Source organism: Myotis davidii, unplaced genomic scaffold (assembly GCF_000327345.1).
Source record: "Myotis davidii unplaced genomic scaffold, ASM32734v1 scaffold73, whole genome shotgun sequence".
Classification (NCBI taxonomy): domain Eukaryota; kingdom Metazoa; phylum Chordata; class Mammalia; order Chiroptera; family Vespertilionidae; genus Myotis; species Myotis davidii.
Genome location: NW_006286675.1, coordinates 4,173,770 through 4,196,385, shown reverse-complemented (window position 1 = coordinate 4,196,385; position 22,616 = coordinate 4,173,770). Strand labels below are relative to the sequence as shown.

Genomic DNA, 22,616 nt, shown 5'->3' with positions numbered 1-22,616 from the left:
TAAATTTCTTGTTGATATGATTTGGGTGACCCGAAGAAATATATTTTAGGTGTTTTTTTTTTGTTTGTTTGTTTGTTTTCTAAGAAAACTGTTAAGAACATGAATGTCCTTTTTTGGAAGTTGAAATTTCTCTATCTGCTACTTAGAAAGTGGAGTAAGGTACGAGTCCGGGTGGTGGTGATGGTGGAGAGGCGGGTAGAGGTGGAGTTCTTCTCAGGGAACTGTCAGGAGGTAAATTTTTTTCTCTGAGCTTGATATTCGAGTGTGTTTGGTAAGGAAGAGCTCTCCTTTTCTCCTGTCTGTTTTTCATTTAGACTCATGGATTCCTACTTTACTCAGAGAGTTGTCGCTGTCCTTGATTTGGCAAGTAAGAGTCCCTTCAACTGGCTTTTGTGTGCTCGTTACCTCTCTTTCTCTCCCTCTCTCATTTTTTTTTGAGCACTTTCTTATTTTCTGGCAAACAAAATGCTCATCTTGTAAGCCACCTTCCTCACCTTCCTCAGCCATGGGACCAGCCATTTCTCCAGGGTCCCCTGTTCCTTTTAGTGGGGATAGTATTTAGAAGCCAAGATCTGGGTGCGAGGTGTCACTGCCTATAGGCTTGGGTTGTCTAATGGTAGCCACTAGCTGCATGTGGCAACTTGCTTTTACAATGAAATGAAACAGAATTTTCAGTTCCTCAGTTGCACTAGCCACCTTTTAAGCTCAGTAGCCGCGTGTGGCTAGGGGCACCGTATTGGACAGTGCACACAGAGGGCACTTCTTTTAGGGGGAAGAACTAGGAAAAGATGAGTTCATGTTAACGCTCCAGTGCTGAGCAAGTTTCACAGGGTTCTTCCCCATCCTCCCCATTCACATTTGTATCTCCCTGGTTCCCAACAACATCAACACATTCACTTCTTGTTCAGCCCTAGGGTGCACAGAAAGCAGTTTCAGAATTGCTATGGTCATACCCCTTTGAAAGACTAACCTACCGAGGAGAGTTCAAGGCTTGTTGGCAGCCCTTTTTCCCCTGTGCAGAGGGAAAGTGGTCAGAATACCAACTTCGCAAGGCACTTCTCCCCCCCACCTCTCAGTGTTGTTACGTTCATTAACATATAGGTGGGTTCTTTAGTTTCTGTTTCCATGCAGACATTTTCATCCTTACTGTTGATTTCATTCCAGTTTTTGAGTATGTAAAACATGCTTCTAAAAGTCAGCATTGTGTTTTGCATTATATGTAAGTCATTATGCTTGTATACCCTTAAACTTACACAGGCATTTCATTTATAGCTCCATAAACCTGGGGGGAAAGTCAAAACTGTATTAAAAAGTACTTGTTCGTGCCCCTGTAGGTGATTACCTTTTGTTGTTGTTGTTAAAGTAAGCAGATACATGAGTGATTTCTTATTTCCCCTTCTTTCTTACACTTTGTATACTTATTTGAGCTTCGGTGTTTTCATTCACCGATATGCTGTGGAAATCTTTTCCCGCCAGTTCCTCACCCTTGTTCACAGCTGCATAGCACTCCACTGGGTGCATGTGCCAGTCAGTGCCCTTTGTTTGGACATTTCCGTAATCCCCATATTGTGTAACCCTAATATTGCAGTGCATAATCTGGTGCATTTGTAGTATCTTGTGTTTTTGTAATACAGAAAAAGCTCTCGAAGGCTAACGTTGATGTATATAATAGCATGCTGAATTCACATTGGTTTTGAGACTTTTCTGAGGCTGCTTGGCTGGTAGAACCTAGAAGGAGTTGTGAACTGAAGAGACAAAAGCATGGATGGAATGTTTGTGTGAACTAATATAAATTCAAAGTAAACATCATCACATAAAAGGGTACGGTCTTTTTTTTCAATAGTTTTATTCATTTCAAAAGGGCGGATGGGCCGTAGTTTGCCCACGGCTGGTCTAAGGTGACTTTGGGAAATGAAGCAGTTTTCAGCTTTGTGTGTGCGTGTGCACGTTTGGAGCAGGGCTGGGTGATTGCACTGTTCACTCAGTCACCTGTCAGAGGACGGGAATCCGTATTGAGTGCTTAACTATGTACTGGCTCTGTACCAGACACTAATTGTATTATGTCATTTAACCCGCACAGTACAGGTGTCCCTTTAAGATGTGTGTAAAGCTCTATTTACAGAAGCAGAAATTGAGAGGATAATGTGTCCAAAGTGGTGGAGCGGGGATTAACCCTACTGTGTTTGGCACCCAAATCAGGGATCATTTGATTGTGCCATGGCTGTGGCTGACCTGATACAGGGTTGCGTGCACATAAGGACGGACGCCATATATTTAGCATGCCACTTGGCCAGTCGAAGGGCCCACGCATGGCACAGGGGTTGACGTGAATTGCACCCGCTATCCAGAGACTGTGCTCTTCGAGCTCAGGTTCCAGTTGGAGGAGGCGTCGTCTTTTTGATCAGGGATGTCCATTTGCAGAGTCGTTGCCCCTGACCCCAGAACAGGGCAAAACCCATACGCTACCACTGGGGTCAGCGCCGTGGTCACGGGCCTTGTGCTGGAACCAGCTGCTGAAGGAGGAAGGGCCCAGGGGAAGAAAACATTGCCTCCCCTCTCTGGTGGTGCTCCTTTGAAATGCCGCCCTGGGGTGGACCGTGTCCGTGTCCATTGTTGTCTTTACTTCTGTGGCCATTCCTTTGAAGTTTTTCTCACATCCCACGAAGCCAACTCTTCCTCCTTGAGTGCATTATCCTCCTCTCACACGTCTTTCTTCTTTGCTGCCTTCATCCCTTCACCCCTAATCTTAGTCCTCCCCCCGCCCCCCTTGGCCCTAGTCACTTCACTCTTCCCTCTGTAAGGCTCAATAGAAAAAGAGGGAAAACAGACAAACTCAAAACTGGTTATGTATAAACGTTCGCTAGCGGCTGTAGTCGGTGGTATCCCCGATGATAATATTTGGTAATAACCCCTGGCAACATCGTCACACTCCCTTTGGCGACTCTCTGTTTCTTATGTCTCTTCAGTACCTTTGGTTTGGATGTATATGGACATACTGACCAAGAGACGACTTATTCTGCAAAGTGGAGGGAGCGATTCCTCATTTCAAATTGAAACTAGACTCAGAGGAAATTGAAAAGCCTCCATTATTTTAGTACCTTGACTCAACAGGGCCTCTGTAAGGTGAACAGTCTTTGTAGATGGAGCCGTGTTACTGGTGTGTTCATGTCTACATAAGCCCTCGAGCAGACGAACTTCTCAGCACTGAGAATGGTGATGGGTCAGGATCCAGGGAATCCTGGCAGCCATTGTGTCAAAATTCCACTAATAACAGCGACTATTTATTGAGCCTTAGTGTGGATCAAGCCCGTGCAGAGGCTTCACGAGCGTGATCTCGTCATAGCCTCTCAACCCTGTGATGTGGATACTGTTGTTACCCCTCTTTGACAGATGGCAGAACTGAGGCTCAGAGTGGTTCTGTAACTTGTTCAAGGTCACACAGCGAGCTAGCTAGTAGGTACCAGAGCCAGGAATCGAAACCCAGGCTGGCTGTTCCCAGAGCCAGGGCTCTCAGCACCCTCCCTCCATTTACATCAATAGCATATGTGTCCAGATGCCACGGATCATTTGATATAGGCCCTTAACTAATAATCAGCCTTACCGTTTTGGATGACCTGCTATGTAAGCACTCTCAAAACACTTTTGCTTTGGAGGTGAGAGGCGGAGGGACATGAGGTGGTGAAGGCCGTCAGTAACAAAGGTGGTGGCAGGTGAGAGCCTCCCAGCGCAGTGAGGGTTCCCTTCAGAGATGGTGGAAGGAGGAGCTGCTGTTTCCCCAGAAGAGGCTGGACGGGCGAGAACCCTGCAGGAACAAACAAGGGCTTCCTTTCGGCTCAGGAAAGGGCTTTTTAAAAATGTTTCAGTTCTTGTTGAAAATATCTGACCCAATTTTAAGTTAGTGGCATAATAGTAACATTAGTGTAAAAGACTCAAACTGGAGTGTTTTAAACTTTGCTCCCCCCACCCCCGCCCCTTTCCAGATTTCATAAATCAGACACTCTTGAAATAGAATCCCTCAGACTGTGTGCTTTCTCTTTTTCCCCCACATCCTTCCTGGCGTCATCCAAACTTGGGCAGTTTTCGCCCTGACATTCTCTATTCTTCTCTACTTGCACACACGATCTTACAAGTACTCCCACCAGGATATTTTTAAGAGGATATTTTAGAGCCTGAATTTTAGTGCTCCTAAATAACTAACTCACAAACTGATATGTTGTTAAATAGGGATTTAGTGGATAGCCGGTATGTGTGTTTACTTAAAAACACGAACGAGAAGGGAGCCTGGGTCTTTAGTAAAGGGAGGTGTGATCTAAGCACGGCTTCATGTGAGGGTGACTCTGCCCCTCTCGCTCCCGCTGGGGCTGAGGGTCGGCCCGGACAGGATGGGAATGAAGCCGGCTTCTCCTGTGCCATGACCGGCGCATCTGTGTGTGACGTGCACGTGTCTTGCTAGGGAAGTGTGGCACCTTTAAGTGAAGGTCACAGGCCTACCTGTGCGGGTTTCTTGTTTGTCAGGCTGGAGGCATTTTCTCATTTTCACAGTTGAGCCGAAAACAAAGGCCTCCTTATCCGAGCAGGGAGCTGTGCTCCCGAGAGCTGACATCAGCCCTTTCCCAGCAGGCATCACTGCTGCCTTAAGAGTCTTTGCCGAGCGCTGGAAAGGCAGATAACCATCCTGCTACTGGCATTTCTCCGGCCAAATCGCACAGAGTGAAGAAATGCCAAGAGTGCCAAGCGTCAGGGAAGACGAACAAAAGGGGCTGCCATCCTTTGTCTGTTCTTGTCCCCACTGGGGACCTCGGTGGTGCTCATCTCCTGTCACAAAGGTTATAAAAGAGAGCCTTGAACACGGAGGAATGAAAGAACATTTGGGATATGTCAGGGCTTTCATGACCATGCGAAAGGTCACTCTGAAACGACACACTAGCATCTAAAAAAGGAGTGTTTTGAGATTTATGGATTGGGTCAAAGGTGTTTGTTCAAAAGTTGAGGAAATAGAACGGCCTGGGATTTGGCCGGGCACCCCTCCCGCCCGGATTCCCTGAGCACCGGCTCTTCTCAGAGCCCTGTTTTCACGAAGACGCTTCTGCGCTGGGAGCACACATGACGGCTATTTTTATACACAGTGAGAGGATTAATCTTGGTGTTGCTTGATGACCACGCAGGCCTTTTAGCAGTGCAGAGCCGGCCTGTCCTGAACGTCTACGACATGCTGTCACTGTAGTAGATTTGACTGAGGACCAGACAGGAATGCTGAGAAATGTGTGTGTGTGTGTGTGTGTTGGGGTGCTTTTATTTTCCGCTGGGATCTTGCTTGTAAATCAGTCATTTGTCTGTGCTACATGCAGCTGGAACAGAATGAGGGAGTTTACAAGCCCTGTGTTCTATGTCTAGTGTTGTTTTTATTTAATAAATGCCAGCACTTGGTCTCTATCTTCTTTGCTAAATCGTTAGGTACACACACACACACACACACACACACACACATTCGTTTTTCTCCCTTCCTCTCCTCCCCCTCTTCATTTTGAAATTTCTTCACAGATTGCCTCTACAGCATAATTAGAGAACTTAATGTTGCAGTAATAATGTTCTGGGTCTGGCAGTAGCTAGAAACCTTGCCAAACAAAGGATCTGAATTCTGGATCCAAGCCCTCAGAGCCCCGACAGAGGAGAAACGTGCTCCAGAACAGAAGGAAAAGTTCGCTACCACACTCTCCTCTGACTTATCTTACCTCTTGCCTTCCCTTCCTGGAAGAGACCTCAGAAATACAACTAATGGCTCCACATACATACCAGCTTCAGGACGTGGGTCAAAGCCAGGTGGAAGAAACAGACCCGCTCTTAGGAGGTCGGGTCGCTGCAGAAGCAAGTGGGAGAGCCGGAATCTCTTTGCTTCCCTAAGTTTGCTCCTGCCCTGGAGCCCATCGAGGCATGGCTGTGGGGTTTTCTGACTCTCGGGGTGAGTTCCTTTGGTCGCACGTGACACCCTCAGGCATTCAAAGCGCCGCTGCCCGCAGGTTGTGTCAGCACACGCTCGCCTCAGATGTTTGCAGGAAGAAGCGTGTCCTCTGGCCGACGTTTGGGAAGGACCTGGGCGGATCTCCCGGGCCTGCCTGTGCGGTTAGCACAGTCCAGACTCCGAGAAGTCCGGTGCACGGAAGCACCGGTTAACGCCGGGTTCTCAGCTGTAACTGGCCAGGCAGTGCTTTGTCCCTGTGTCATGAGACCTATTGGGACTAATCCAGGGAGCATACTGCCCGACGAAATGAACATCTTACTTGATTTCAAAATCCTGTTATCAACGTTCAGAGTCACAAAGCGTGGTGCTGCACAGTTAACTGTTGTAATGAAATTATCGTGTACTTTCTTGACTTGGGATTCTTGGGCGCCATCTCTCGTGCTTGGGGCTTTAAGGGAAATTCACTGAGGCCAGAGAAGTGGTGGAAGCTGAAGGCCCTGCCTTCCCTTGACCTTATGCCCTCACATTCCCGCTCTACTTCTTGCCTTCCCTCTGAGCTGGTTCTGGAGAGATTACCTCCACTTCCATGTCGACTCTCCTGTCCAGTGCTGTGATCCTTGCCAGCCATTGGGTTGAAACTTCTCTCCTTCATTCACCTGTGACCTGCTGATCTCCAGATCTGGGGAACCTGCAGTCCCTTACCCTGTTTGACCTCCACTTCCTTGTAAGTCTCGTCTCTCCTGCGTCCCATGGCTCCTTACTTGCTTCCATTCTCCAGAGCTCGGTCCTCACTGTGCAGACCCTTCCAGTGAAGTGACACCCCAGCTCATGGCTTGAATGACACTAAGGTGGATGATCCCCAAATCTTGACGTCCAGCCAAAACCTAATCTTCACACCAGAGAGCTGCCTGCCTTGTAGGCGTTGTGTGTGGACCGCCAGCTCAGTGCTGCCCCAGTGGGTTTGATTTTAGTGACTCCTTCCTCCTCCCAGCATTTCCCACAGCTGTCCTCCATCTTCATGAGGGGACAGCTGACTTTCCAGTTGCCTGGAAGTTACCTCCTCCTGTCTCATCTCCCAGATCTAATCCATTGCCACACCTTGGGGAGTCAGTCTGTTTAAGTGTTTTCAAATATATTTTTATTTATTTCAGAGAGGAAGGAAGAGGGAGAGAGAGAGATAGAAACATCAATAATGAGATAGAATCATTGATTGGCTGCCTCCTGCACGCCCCCTACTGGGGATTGAACCTGCAACCTGGGCATAGGCCCTTGACCAGAATGGAACCTGGGACCCTTAAGTCTGTAGGCTGACGCTCTATCCACTGAGCCAAACCGGCCAGGGTTGTTAAGTATTTTCCACATAGGACTTGGCCCAGGCCATACTTTGGACCCCCATTTCCAAAGCAGCGCCCTCCATACTGGTCTTGGCACTTCAGTGTTGGAAGTATTTTCTGAAGTCTTACTCTGTGCTTGGAATTCTCCCGTGGCTCCCAGTCAGTTCTCGGAAACACTGGACAGACCCCTGTCACTGAGTTTCTGCCCCTCAGTGAGCTCCGCCTTGGCGGATGGGAGCCCACGCGCCCACACTCCTGTCCTCATGCACGTTCCTTGCCTCTTCCTCTTGACAAATGGCGGTTCCTTCTGCTTCTAGACTAACACTTCTTTGCGTAAGATGATGACACTTTGGTGTAGTCACGTGCCCATCCGTCTCTGTCCCCTTTCCCAGACTGCACGTTCCTCCAGGCCATGAGCCGAGCCTTACTCATGTCTGTCCCACTTGCTCCCAGCACAGCACAGTGCCCGACACCTTCTAGATGCTGAGTAAATGCTTCAGCGAAAAAAGAGTCACTGTGAGATCACTGTCAAGACACTCTTCCCTTTGGGAAAGAATTCCTTTCCAGTAAATAGGCAGTTAAACCTGAGTGGCACCACGTCTTGTGCTTCCATTTTTACCTTACAGCCTTGATGTCTAGTTTGGAACAGAGAGAGTCCCACCACTACTACCTCCACTGCCTACCTTCCCCACCCACACAGGACAGTGCAGACCCCTGGTACCTGGGCAAATGCAGAGTTTACCGTCTGAGTCACTAGCCCAGCTGTGATGCTTTTTTTGGATCAGATGGTCCTATCCCAGTGTTGACTCTGAGTTACAAGCCTTCAGATTTTTTTGGTATGAATGAAATGGTTTTTTCCACTCCTCCGTTTCTATTTCTTCTTATGCATCTTGCTCCAGTCTTGGTGTGAACATAGGTAAGGTTTGTGGAAATGGGAAATTCAGTTCAGTGGGGTGCTCCTCACAGAGAGATGGCCGTTGGGTGGAAAGCCACCCACAGAATAGGTCTGTTCATACTAGGAAAGCAAACAGATCGCTGCCCAAGTGTTTACTACTTCTGGTGTTTTTCAAATCTCCCTCAAAAGTTCTCACAGCCAAAGTGTTTTCCAACTATTTTCGAATAGAGTCGTCGTGTTTATTTTATTTGTGTGTGATAACTCTGGGCTTGCATTGCTAATAGCCCTAGTTCCCGTATGTTGGTGATGACACTGCATCATTTTGTGGTAGGCTGAGCAAATTAAGTGATTGAAACACAGACATCCTCAAGGGCTAACCGTGTATCTTGGGAATGGAGACGCTGTTGAAAGCAGGTATTTCTTGCGAGCCTGTTTGGAGGACAGGGCAAAGTCTGTTGTTGGGCCATGGCTCTGGCTGCTCTTTGATTACAATATAAAATTCAAGTTCTTTAAGGTGCCCTTCAAGGACTTTGATGATCTGTCCCGAACTCCCTTCCCCAGGATTATTGCTCAGTAGTAGTAGTAGGTCATCTCCTTGGACTATCAGTTGTCTAAAGACTCCTTATCCATGGTTAAATCTAAAAAGAATTTATTTAAATTTCTGCTACTGTATGCCTTTTGGTAACACAGAGCGTGAGAAACAGCTCTCACAATTCAGTGTGGGCTGTTTAACCCACCTCTTGACTTTCGATTTGAGGCTGATATTTGAAACCAACATTGTCATTGCCCATGGCGTCTCGTGCGTATGGCGTGCTCCTCTCCACCACACAGGTTCCTCTTCACATCCCTTGTCAGCTTTTTTGAAGACTCTTCAGGGCCTCCCAACATCCCACATCACCTCTACTGTGAGTGAGATCATTCTAGACATTCCATCCAGAGTTGGCGATAACACGATTCGAATCCTTCTCTCCTTCCGCCGCCCTCCCAACTTTTTATTTTGGAAAAAGTTCAGACCTACAGAAACATTGAACTAATATAATGAGCAGAGTAATATATCCTTACTAGACTCCCCTGTTGCTAATGTTCTGCTATATTTGCTTTTTCTTTCTTTTATGTGTGTTGTAGACAATGATATGATCTAATATACGATATATTCAGCAATGCCCTTTATAGATGTTTTCTTTTAAATTCAGGATTCAGTTACAAAGCGCACATTGGGTTGGGTTGTCGTGTCTTTTAGAGATCTTTAATCTAGAATAGTTATTCCCATTTTGTGGGGGTGGGTGGTGGTGGTAAGGGGAGCAGGGACCACACGCAGGGACTGCCCTGGAGTGTCAGCCAGTCGGACCAGTGGTGGGGAGAATGTCTCTCAGCCCTGGGAGGGATGACGTTGTCTGTGATGAATAAATGAAGTGTTCAGGAGATGTGTGTGGTTATTGGGTGGTGGGAAGTGTGAGTTTGGGAACAGAAACCAGGGAAACGGGGGGAAGTCATGTTGAAAAAAGAGGCGAAGGGTTTGGATGACAAGATGGCTGAGATCTAGGGAACCAATTAAAATTTTCATGTCTGCTCTAAGATAACTTAAGTCACCTTTTCATACATTTTTATTACTGCGCCCAAGGCTCATTTCTGTTTCTAGCCAACAATTCTAACAGTTTTACTTAAAAAAAAAAAAAAAAGCCCCCCCACACAGTACTTTCACTTGCTTATTCATGGCATAGTGGAGCCCCATCCATACCTTGTTCCTCTTCTCCCTAAATCTACAAACCCCAATAAAACCCTAGTAGATTGCGTTTTTGTAAGATCCCTAGTTTTTTACTTAGAAATAACTCATTTGAAGCTCAGGTGAAGTCTGACTGTGAGAACTGGTGGCGTGTGTGTGTGTGTGTGTGCGCGCGTGTGTGTGTGTGCGCGCGCGCGTGTGTGTGTGTGCGCGCGCGCGTGTGTGTGTGTGCGCGCGCGCGTGTGTGTGTGTGCGCGCGCGCGTGTGTGTGTGTGCGCGCGCGCGTGTGTGTGTGTGCGCGCGCGCGTGTGTGTGTGTGCGCGCGCGCGTGTGTGTGTGTGCGCGCGCGCGTGTGTGTGTGTGCGCGCGCGCGTGTGTGTGTGTGCGCGCGCGCGTGTGTGTGTGTGCGCGCGCGCGTGTGTGTGTGTGCGCGCGCGCGTGTGTGTGTGTGCGCGCGCGCGTGTGTGTGTGTGCGCGCGCGCGTGTGTGTGTGTGCGCGCGCGCGTGTGTGTGTGTGCGCGCGCGCGTGTGTGTGTGTGCGCGCGCGCGTGTGTGTGTGTGCGCGCGCGCGTGTGTGTGTGTGCGCGCGCGCGTGTGTGTGTGTGCGCGCGCGCGTGTGTGTGTGTGCGCGCGCGCGTGTGTGTGTGTGCGCGCGCGCGTGTGTGTGTGTGCGCGCGCGCGTGTGTGTGTGTGCGCGCGCGCGTGTGTGTGTGTGCGCGCGCGCGTGTGTGTGTGTGCGCGCGCGCGTGTGTGTGTGTGTGTGTGTGTGTGTTTTGTCTTCTAATTTTTAGCGGCACGTATAATATATATAACAAAAACAGTTTTAGAATTTTTAAGGCTTGATGTTAGTAACTTTTTAAGGGTGCTGTGAGTGGAGATGGGTATACAGTTGACCCTTAAATGACATGGGTTTGAACTGCATGGGCCCACTTACACACAGATTGTTTTCAATAAATGGATTGGGAACTTTATTTGGAAACTTGTGACAATTTGGAAAAACTTGCAGATGCACCACACAGCTTAGAAATAATGAAAAAAATTAAGAAAAGGGTATGTCATGAATGCATAAACTACATGTACATGTTTTCTCTTACGATTTTCTTAATAACATTTTTCTTTTGGTTCACCACGTTGTAAGAATACAGTATGTAATACATACAACCTACATAATGTTATTGGTGGTTGATGTTATTGGTGAGGTTTCTGGTCAACAGTAAGCTATTCGTCAAGTTTTGGGGGAAGTAAGAAATGTTATAGGGTTTCTGCGTTTGGTGGGGGGAGCTCAGTGCCCCTAACCGTACGTTACTCAAGGGTCAGCTGTATACGCAGGCCCTAGGAAGGTGACGTTGGTTCTCCTGGTTAGTGAGGGCAACAGTTGGAGGGGTTGGCGGTGGGGTCTCCCAGCTGAGCATCTTGCCCGGTGCTGGGCGAGGGCAGGCAGCTGGAGCTGGAGCAGGAGCAGGCCTTGGGGAGCGTGTCACAGGAGCATGGAACTCTTCCCACCTCCCGTTGCTCAGGTTCTCAGGGCCACCTCGTTTATTTCCTTTTTCAGGGATTGGTTGTTCAACTCTTCATTTCTAAGAAATATGCAGCACAGTATCCTTCCCATAAACTCGCCCATATTTTTACTCATAAGCTAGCCAGCCTTGTTTTATGTTGCTTGTAACCGAAGGAACTTGTTAACAAATGCAGATGTTTGGTTTGTTTCTATGTTTCGCTGTCATTTGCAGAATTTCTAGGGCTTTCTCTGTATTTCCGTCCTTGTTCATACCTCATTTTCCCATGTTCCTGGAAGTTGAATTTCTGAGCCAGAGGGCACCCATTTGTGCTCCCTGCCATTTGGTATCTAGTAGGTTTACTGATTCACGTTCCCACCAGCCACTGTAAGCCTGTGCCCGTCGCCCTACATCATCAGAAAGGTGGCTGTTATCATGTGTGTTTAATCTTTGCAAGTTTCATAGGAGAATCATTGTGTGATAACTTGCCTTTTCCCCCCTTTCTGGTAGTAGGGAACTTGAGCGATCTTTTCATACTTATTGGCCATTTGGTTTTCTTCTTTTGTGACTGTTTATATCTCTTCCTAAAAAAACAAAAAATATGGTGTTCCACTTCTTTCTATTAATATGTTACCACTCTATGTGTTAAGGATCCTCTCTCAGATGTTAAGAAAATAACCAGTTTCCTAATTTATTTGCTTTTCAACTTTACTCTGCTTTTGAGATACACATTTTTAAAAATTTGGGATTGGTTAAATCATTCAATCTTTTCTTTAAAGGAAAAGGCTTCTTAAGTGTGCTGGCAGGGACTGGAAGTGTCGGCTAGGAGCTTGTGACACATATCTAGGCTGTGTGTTGATGGCAGGATGACCGTATGTGCTCACTGCATGTTTGCTGTGGAATGAAGAGAACGCATTGTTTGTATCTTCATGAGTTCATTTACCCATCATTTCCTGAGTGCCTGCTTGGTTGGTGGCACTGGGGGATGTGGGTGTGTGCGAAGGAGTCAGCCCTGAGCAGTGGTCGGCAAACTCATTAGTCAACAGAGCCAAATATCAACAGTACAACGATTGAAATTTCTTTTGAGAGCCAAATTTTTTAAACTTAAACTATATAGGTAGGTACATTGTCATTAACTTAATTAGGGCACTCCTAAGGTTTAGGAAGAGCCACACTCAAGGGGCCAAAGAGCCGCATGTGGCTCGAGAGCCACAGTTTGCCGACCACGGGCCCTGAGGAAGTTTCTGGGGTTGGCCCTTGGAAGGTGGTGGCCACAGTCCCGGTGAGAACAGGGGCCCTGCCGCCCCCACAGGAAAACAATAGGATTGCAGCTGGCCTTTCCTGGCTTGTCTGCTAGCTCCCCCGTCCCACTCAGGGACATGGCTGTTTCACTATCACGCTGAGCACGGTGAGCGGTCAGAAAGCTTTGGGTATTTGTTTTAATAGTCTCTTGTTGGGTACTGTAAGCAAGCTGTGAAATCAAAAGTTGAAATTCTGTTTTTATTTAACCATTTTGCCAGATGTTTCCTGTGGTTTGACAGATGTGCCATTTACTCGAAAGCTACACTCCTGAGATTGCGGGTGTTGTGGACACTGTTGCTATAGACAGTGATTCCGTCCGGGCAGGGTTTGGACAACTCTCGCATCATTTTTTGGTTTGAAAACATGTTTTCCCCTAGAATAGAAATGCTTGTCTCCGTAATCTTCTGTTACAATTCCGATCTCTGGTTTATAAAGACTGTGACTGGTTGATCAGAGTTTAATTCAGGAAACACCGCTGGGCCTCAGTGGGTGTTACTTTCTGAAAGCACCTGGACTCAGGTGCATAATAGGTTTTATGTGCAAAACTCCTCTGGTCGAAAAGGACTCAGCAGCGGGCCCTGAAACGTTAACTTAACCGGACGGGGACTCTGATGGATGCTCCACTTCTGTGGGCTGGTTGACGCTGGGAAGCAGTTAAGGAAGCTGCAGACTCAGCGTTTTCTTGCGCCCACCTTCAGCCCACCACGCCAAACCAAGGGTCGCTGTGGTACCTTGCCTTCCCTAGCCCTGCAGTCAGCATTTTCTGCAGCCCAAGAGTCCAAACAGAAAAGCGTCTCTCATCCAGGATTCTGCTGGTGGGAGGAAAGCAGCAGGAAGTTGCTCCCTACAAAACACAAGGGAGACTGTAGTTGTGGCTGCAGCGGAGGAAAAAGAGGGATTTTTGACATTCCTTCTGCAGGGGCCGGTGGCGAGGGTGCCTCGGAATTGCATGCATTGTTCTGGCAGAGCTGGCTGCCTTCCCCAGCAGCCTGCCTCTCAGGTGTTTTGTTTAGCCTTAATTTTGGAGTTTTATAAAAGCCTGATGTTATGCAAGATGGAGAAACAAAGAAAGGGGAAATCACGTACTATAATTCTGACAGCAGACCTATTTTCTCACAAAATGGAACTGTAATGATGCGTGTAACGTTTTTTGGCAAGTCACCCTCTGTAAATAAACCCTCCCAGGAGTTGCTAACCTATCCCAGGACCCAGAGGAAACTTCTCCTGCAGCCTGCAGCCCAGGGCAGGCGGGCCCCTTACCTTGCCCGGCTCCCTCCGGCCGGGGACTTTTATTCTGACAGGCGTCCGCCTCTCCAGTTTTGTGCCTGGGACTGCTTGCCAAGTTTGTGAGGCCCAGGGCTTTCTTGTGGGAGGACGCTGGGCTGTCTTCATGCTCTTTGGCAATGATTAAAGTGAGGTTAGTACCAAAACCCTTTCATTTTACTCCCTTATCCTTGCTTTTTCAAACCAGATGGCAACTCTGTATTTTCAGCTGTAATTAATTTAAACTGTGAGGCAGCAAGTGCTGGGAGAGGGAGAGTTGGTTTTGCTCAGAAGGGACAGCAGTGATTTTCCCTCTCACCCCTCACCCCGCGCCGAATGGCACCTTGTCCCAGTCAGATCCACGTCAGGTACAGGTTCTTCCGAGAGGGGACGGCACGGGGAGTGGGGGCTGTGCACAGGGCTGCAGGCTGGCTGCCGATGGCACGTGTGAGCTGCTAGGGTTCGTGCACATGGGTAATGGTTTCCTTAATGGGCTGAAAGGAACCAAGTTTCAGGTGATGGCTGACATGTGACTGCCAGGCTGGGCTATCATGTGACCGCCTCTAGACAATGGCGCCTGGCTTGAGTGGTTGCTGATTTGGGGCGTGGAGGGTGCCTTTTCTTCCCACTGAGTTGAGCTGCCAGGATCCCCTCCAGAAGAGGGTATGTTTTAGGTTTAGCATTTATTCTTAAAGAAAATTACAAGGGAAATAAAAGCACTTGGCCACAATTGCAGTCTAGAGGTTTTGACCTCAGCTATTTGACCACTTCCCTCCATGGAAATTTTACTTGAGTCCCTCTTCTGAGCTGTCTGAGCGCACAAGATCCATTAGACACCGAGAGATCCTTCACATTTAATAGAAAATGAGTGCTTTTGTTTACTCTCTCGGGAACTTGTGAAGTGACTCCGCAGAGCAGCCACCCCTCCCGCCCTTTTCCTCCCCTCCTTGCTCTGCAGTGAAGCTGAGGGTAAAATGGAGAGCCAAGTAACGGACCGCGGGAGCCATGTCTCACCTGCCTGCACAGTTGTATGGCAGGCTTTCAGTCCCATCATCTGAGAAACACGTTTTCTGGGCAGCACAGAGGAGCTGCAGATTGAAGATATGCTGGCGATAATATATGTGCAAAGCACTTTGTGTAAAACTGTCCGCTAATGTTATACGAATGGTAGTTATTACTTACATATTATTAACATTAGCCATCCTTGATGACTCGAAGTAATTTTTAAAGGCCCATGGTGAGAAACGAGAACCACAAATATGTGTGTAGCTTGTGAGTCCCCACCACGCTCACTGTGGATTGCTGCCTCATGGACCGTGTGCCTGTGTTTGCCGAATTTAGTGAATTGGCGATGGATGCGTTTTGTTTATTTAACTTTTATGTCAAATGTTTACATTGTCCATGAGCATTTCTCTCGTGAGCCACTTGGGCTGTGTTTACAAAGACTTGCATTTTGTTGTGGTGGGTCAGACCCGACCTTTCGAAAACCTCTTATTTCTCGCTGGTAGAGAGGGACAAACATCTTGAAAATGGCACCCTGCTCCAACCTGCTTTACCACCACTGATGTGTCAAAACATCTAAGGACTAAAAAGTAAGCATAGAGTTACCGTATGACCCAGCAAGTGTGGTTATGGGTATAGATACCCAAAAGAATGGACAGCAGAGTCTCAAAGAGATACTCGTACACCCACGTTCATAGCAGCCGCATTCACAGAAGCCAAGGGGTGGAAGCAGCCCAGGTGTCCATCACTACATCCAGATACACACCATGAGGTTGGTACACACAGTGCACTATTCCTCAGCCTTTAAGAAGGAACAACGCTCCGGCCCGAGCTGTAGCATGGATACACTGCCAGGGTGGGGTGATAAGTGAAGGACAAATCGTATATGATTGCACTTTGTGAGGGGTCAAATGCATAGAAAGAGAAAGTAGAATGGTGGTTGCCAGGGGCTCGGGGAGGGGAAACAGGAGTTAGAAGGTTGTACAACAGTGTGAATGTATTTAATGCTGCCGAACTGTACACTTAAAAATGACTAAAATGATGAATTTTATGTTTATTGTACCACTGTAAATTAAAATACCTTCTTAGGACTAATGATTAACTTTATTTAGTTCAGCTGACAAACAATAACGAGTCTATTACCCAAAAGAATGGGAAAGCAGGGTTTAGCCTTTGTGGTCCATCCTCAGGCTGGGAGGAAGTGAGCCGTTTGGAGGACGGAAGTTCCTCTCTCCCAGGATGTGATATTTGGTGCCTAATAATGCAGTCACAGGGTGATGACTCTTGGGGGCGGTAATTTTAATTTAAAGGGTAGTTAGGGTTTAAGGCAGAGACCACCAAGTAGCAGGATTCCATTTCAATGAAGAAAAAGGCTCAGCAACATGATCTAATTTAACAAAGGTTAGCATCATAAGCTACCAGGCAGGATGCTTATGCCCTGGGGATACAGAAGGGCATGTGGACAGGGACACCCAGCACTTTGTGCCAAGAACAATGGAGTAACGGTGTAAGGGCCGATTTGCCTTACCTGGAGCACCTGGGAAAGATACACAGGCGTCCACTAGCCACTAGTGCAGTGGTTCTCAACCTTCTGACCCTTTAATACAGTTCCTCATGTTGTGGTGACCCCCAACCATAAAATTATTTTCCTTGCTACTGCATAACCGTAATGTTGCTAGTGTTATGAACCGTAATGTAAATATCTGAAATGCAGGATGGTCTTAGGCGACCCCTGTGAAAGGGTCGTTCGACCGCCAAAGGGGTCGCGACCCACAGGTTGAGAATTGCTGCACTGGTGTTTGGAAAGATGGGGTTCAGCTCAGAGGAAAGTAGTGCACTACATGATTTCCTCCCGGCTGGAAGGCCCTTTGATAACAGTTTTATAATTTAACCATTTTATATACTCAATACTATACTCACAAACTTTTTAGTATAATTATCACTTAACTCCAATGGAATTTTGCCTGCCAAGTTTCTGATGCTAGTCAGGGTAAGTGGGCAGTTCTAAAAGGAGAACTGGCTTTCTAATTTCTGTTTAGTGTTGAATAAATGTACTGAGTTACAGGTTATCCTCTAATATCAGTAAGTCCACAAAACAATTTGGCTATCACCCCCATGGTGGTGGTGGTGGTGGTGGTGGGGTGTCTGCTTGCCCTCAGCTATAGAAATGGGATTGTGGTGTATCATGTGGTCCTTAAAGGATAGCCAAGCGGAGTATCGCCATGTTGATATGTCTGTTGTGCAGAGAAGGCCCCTGCCCACCTCAGACATTGTAGCTGAGAAGGAAGATGTCATGCTTCCATCCCTCCTCTGGTGCAGCGACTGTCGTTGTTAATGCCCAAAGTATGATGATGGTTGTATTTGTTACATCACTTATTGAGAGGATACATAATGACAAAAATGACCACACATTTAGTAGCAGGGAGGGGGCCGGGGAGGAAGTGAGGGAGGAGGGAATTGCAACACAGTAAATAGCACAGGAAGGAAATTTGATCGTCTGTTTCTGATATGCATGCATGTGTGATGCAGATATATGCAGTAACTCATCTATATCTCCAGCCAGTATGGGGGTAACAGATAAAGTGGAATTAAAAGAAAAAAGCTGAGCAGGGGGATCTCAGGTGGCCACACCTACTGTGTGACAGGCTGCAGAAGTCACTGTTGGCATCTCCAGGGGTGCTGTGGACGGTGGGGTCACAGCTGACTACAGGTCCTGCAATAATCCTGATTTCGGATGTCCTATTCTGATTATTTCAGTGCTTGCTTGTTAGACCTGTGCCCTGGTTTTTGGTTCAGAAATAAGCTACCATAAATGGAAGGGAGTGATCTTTTCCTGTGTGCGCTGTTCTTTACATTGCATCTGGAGATGAATATTAATTTGGAGACCACGAGGAGGTGGGTGACAGGACGGGGTTGGGGGGGGGTCTGGTATTGGGGTTATTTGGAGGGATTCTCGTTTGGTGAAGAGGGTTCTGGGCATGGCAGAGCTGACATAGAAGCACTAGTTGGCTAGTAGTTGGAAGAAGAAATGGATTTCATTGAGATTTTCCCAAAGGACTGCGCTTTGAACCAAGAATCCTACAGGAAAGCAGGTTTCATGCATTATGAGGAAGAACTTTTATTGAAGGTTCAATAGTTGAGTGAATTGCTTAGGGAGGAAGTAAGTGCCGTGCGTGTAGCATCGGAGGGGCCCTGCTGTCCCGCGTCCCTCCCCTCTATTCACTGCCATTTCACCAGGAAACGCCCTTCCTGTGAGGAGGACAAAGCACCGAACCTTGACGGTTTTATAATGTTTTCCAGCAATTTGCTGCGAAATGTGGAGTGAAAGCTCAGAGTGAGCCATCAGAAGCATTGGAATGGAATTACGAAATCGGCTCGGCAGCAGACCAGAAGAATGCAGCGGAAATGACGACGGGGGTTGGATGGCTGGGCGGTTCCTCGGTCACCCTCGGCCAGGTGCTGCCCGGGAGCTTCATGAGTGCCCCTGTCTTACTCAGACCGGTTGGTGCTGGTTTCCCCCCAGAACTGGTTTGCTTTTGGCTGGTTCAGACATAAAGTGGCTCCTGTGTGCCAGGCACCGTGGCGGGCCCTGACTACGGAAACGTCTGGGCAGCGCGCTGTGCGTAGCATCCCCTTCCCTAGTTTGCTTCACTCCAGGCCTCTCTGGAATGATTGACGAAGGGAGTGAGTTCCATCGTGTGCTTCCTGAGCAGCGGGTTCCACACTTCGCTAGCACAAGGGCGTGTGTGGGGGGGCGGTGGGGAGAGAATGGGGGCGCAGCAAGAAGAACTGAGCTTCTGGTCACCCCAGCAAAGCTGGTGCAGACACTGTGCATTTAAAAGCTGGCTCCGGATGGCAGGCGGTCTCATTGGGCAAATCCCTCGCTTCTGTCCTTCCTCATCCCAGGTGTATCATGTGGTCCGTAAAGGATAGCCAAGCGGAGTATCGCCATGTTGGTATGTCTGTTGTGTGCAGAGAAGGTCCCTGCCCACCTCAGACATTGTAGCTGAGTTACAGAAGGAAGATGTCATGCTTCCATCCCTCCTCTGGTGCAGCGACTGTCGTTAATGCCCAAAGTATGATGGCGGTTGTATTTGTTACATCACTAGTGAGAGGATACATAATGACAAAAATGACCACGCATTTAGTAGCAGTAGGAATTTTAAATTAACTTGTATTTGATGAGTCTCAGCAACATCTCCATTCATGTGAAGACTCTGAGTGGACGCATGTGGGCATGCGGTGTGTGGTGCACACGGGGGAGCCGGCGCGTTTGTAGCAAGTCCCGGCCCGGCCCACGGGAGAGCCCACTGCCTTCTTGGTCGCAGGTGCTAATGGGGGGGCAGACCAGATGCTTTTCCAATCCTGTTCTCGGGGTTGACCTCGTTTCTCAGACTTTACTTTTTCCTCTTGTCTCAGCTAATGATGGAAAACATGTGCAGACAGTTGTAGTCAAAGAAAACTGGCTAAACAATTTTTTTTTTACTTAGAGTTGAGCAATGCAGAAATGCGAGTCTCCCCGCAGCATGTAGGAGCTCTGCTCTGAGGCCGACATTGCGGCGGGTCTTGCTCCTGGGTAGGCGGCCGGCCGGGAAGCCCTGCTTTCCCGAGGAAATACGATGTCTGGATGCCAGAGATGCGGGCACTGCACTCACGCGGGCGGCCCTGGGGACTCTCCCTTTACGCGTCTTCCCAGCAGACCCGGTTGCCTGGCTTTTAGGCCCGCGGTGAGGGGAAGGGAGAGGTAAGGGATCCCAGCAGATGGCAGGCAGTTACTCCAGGAATGGCCGCCTGGTAACCAAGGGAGGAAACCGGGCACAGAAAGGAGCCGGCTCACGGAGGCCTGTTCCGGTGTCAGCAGGTTGGTGTCCCCCCGGGGCTGAGGGAAGGCTCTGCCCAGGCCTAGCCTTCGGGTGGCCTCAGGCCTTCCTTGGCTTAAGATAGCATCCTCCCCATGTCCTCACATCCTCTTTCCTCTGCACATGCCTGTCACTCTGTCCAAAGGTCTGCTCTTTATAAGGACACCGATCCCATTGGAGGAGGGTCTACCCGAATGACCTCATCTTCACCCCATTATCTGCAGTGACTCTGTTTACCAATAAGATTCCGTTTGCGGGCAGGAAGTTAGGACTTCAACATCTCTGGGGGGACATAGTTAACCCGTAACAAGTTAAAGGTAATTCAGAGAAGAAAGTAGAATGGCGGACACCTGTACGAACAGATCCTCAGCCACGCTGGTAACTTCTGGGTAACTACCCAGGAGGCATTCAGAAACCTTGCAGCAGGCACAGGAGACGGGCACAGGGGTATAAACATGGAGCTGTGTACAGTAAGGAGGACCCAGAGACTGTCCAAATACCTTACTGGGGGGGGTGTAAATTGTGGGGTGCTCATATGAAGGAATACTGTACAGCAGCAAAGTTAGATGGACAAACGATCTCTAGTCAGATCATGGGTAGGGCCCCAACACCAGGTGAGGGGGGAAAGCGTGGTTGTAAAGCAATACATACAGTGTGATACCGTGAATTTAAAATGTGCTACATGTTATTTATAGGTAGATTTACAGATAGGAAGAGTATCCCCAAATACTGGACAGCGGGTGCACCTGGGGGTGAGGGGAGGGAGAAGGGGCAGCAGCTGTCTCCATCCTGTTCTGCTTGATCACTGCTGGTCTTTCCTTTAGGAGGAAAGAAAAGGTCTGAAGCAGACAGGATAGTGCGGTTTCACTTCTCAGCTCTGGGTGGTAGGTACATAGGTCTTTGTAGTTTTCTCAACTTCTCTCTTGAGAGGGGAAGGTGCAAAAGAAAGGCTTTGGAACCAGTCACATAAATTAGAATCCTTTTACTTCAGATAAGTTACTCAACCTCTCGGAACCTCAGTTTACTCATCTATAAAATGGGGGTGAAGAAGATACGTGTTTTGCATTCTTCTTTTGGACACTGCTTTCTGAGGGCGATGTTGCAATGGTATATGCTTTTCTCACCGGGATTGCAGGTCATGTCACGTGTTTGAGCATATGAGGTGTTGCTTAGTTCCGTGTGGCTGATTTTTTTGAAATCTGAGTTAGCAGGAAGGGGGTGCTGCCTTTGCTGCGAGTTAATGGGGGACATCTGATGTGGGGGGATCGCTGTGGCAACATTGTTTGCCAGTGGCAGTGTCCTTCACACTCAGGTTGGGTTCCCTTGAGCCTTTGATGGTGGCAGGGTGTGAGGTAACCCATTTCTGGATTATTTGAGATTAAGCCATGATGGTTGTCTTACCCAACACCGTCTTTCTCTGCCCTTAAGGAAAGGCAGTCTCTTCCCCCTTTTCACTGCTGACCCTGGGTGGCTCCGTGTCTCTGGGACACATGGATGCAAGTGTTTCCCAACTGCCTTCTGCCCATGACACACAGCCTGCCATTTCCCAGCACCTCCACATGCTGTCGGCATCTGTGCTCAGGGCTGCCCCCTCCACGTCCCGTCCGAATGGGTACTGAGCAGGGATGAGACTGGGCCAGGGTGCCTTGGGGACAAACCAAGAACCTTCTGGGTTGGCCAAGCAGCAGTGAAGTGTCCTGCTCACAAGGAGAAGGAAGGGGTGATGTGTGCATCCCATGAGTGTGAAGGTTGGACAAGCTGGGGGACATCGAGAAGTGGGTGGAGGAAAACAAAAGCTGGAGAAGGTAGTTAAGAGGGAGAGGGGACAGCTCACTACCACCAATGCCCAATGCTTAAATGTTCCCTGAACACTGCTTTTTCAGAAAAAGAAGTCTTTTCTGCTGATAATTTCCTCTGAAATGTCCTCAATTCCCTTTTCATTCACCACAGAGGCTGTTAAGTGGACCCAGCATAGTACCTGTACTTCAATACTTCACATATTCAAGGAATAGTTGTGAACACGCCTGCTGTGTGCTCAGTTTTGTGCCCGGCACTGGGGAGGGACAGAGCCTGCAGACCTGGGCCTCCAGGGTGTCTGGTCCAGCTGGGGTGGCTGGACTGCCCCTGGGGACAGCTCCACGGAGCTGGCTGATGAAGACAGTAAGGCGACACAGCTCACTGCGGGTGTGCCTTGGGGGCTGGTGCCTTCACAGACACGTCCAGGTTCTCACTGTTAACTATCCCTGCAGTCTGGGGGGTCAGGAAGGCCTCCCGGAAGCTTGGGGGTGATACAGAGCTGTCATAGGGCCTGGGGTGAGAACGGCTGAATGGCAGGTGACATCCTGCCTCCACCTGGATCTGAGGCTAAGTGTTCATTTTCTGCAGCTTGGTCCTCTTTTCTGTAAACCTGGGCAGGGCCCCCACCTGAGGCACGTCATGAACCTGAGGACTCTATAAGTAGTGGCCATGGGGATGCCTAGGGCAGGGTCCCTAGGCCTGGCTGGCGATCAGGGCCGATTGGGCCCTTCCAGCTGCTGGCCAGGGCCTTCCTTCGTTCCACGCCGCCCCTTAGTGGTCAGCGCACGTCATAGTGATCGATTGAACTCCTGGTCTCCCGGTCGAACTCCTAAGGGCACACTTTGCATATTAGCCTTTCATACAGAGAGATTTTAAAAATTGTTCCTATTTTAAATTGTGGTAAAGTATGACATGTCAGCCATTTTCAGCCACGCTTCAGTGGCATTAAGTGTATTCTCTGAGGGACTTATTAAAAATTAAAGGTG

General features: G+C 48.5%; 1 protein-coding gene across 3 annotated transcripts in view; it reads left to right on the top strand.

Annotated features, from left to right (window-relative positions):
• VGLL4 (vestigial like family member 4) overlaps positions 1–22,616 on the top strand; it is a 147,823-nt gene that overhangs the window by 112,684 nt on the left and 12,523 nt on the right. Inside the window, exon 1 of one of the 3 annotated variants that reach the window (XM_006758279.2) lies at positions 14,035–14,126. The exons of the other annotated variants lie outside the window; for them this stretch is intronic. Within the exon in view, the coding sequence (XP_006758342.1) occupies positions 14,113–14,126 (14 nt within the window). The 5' untranslated portion in view covers positions 14,035–14,112. Of the gene's footprint in view, positions 1–14,034; positions 14,127–22,616 lie in introns of those variants that run through there. 3 annotated transcript variants of the gene reach the window in all.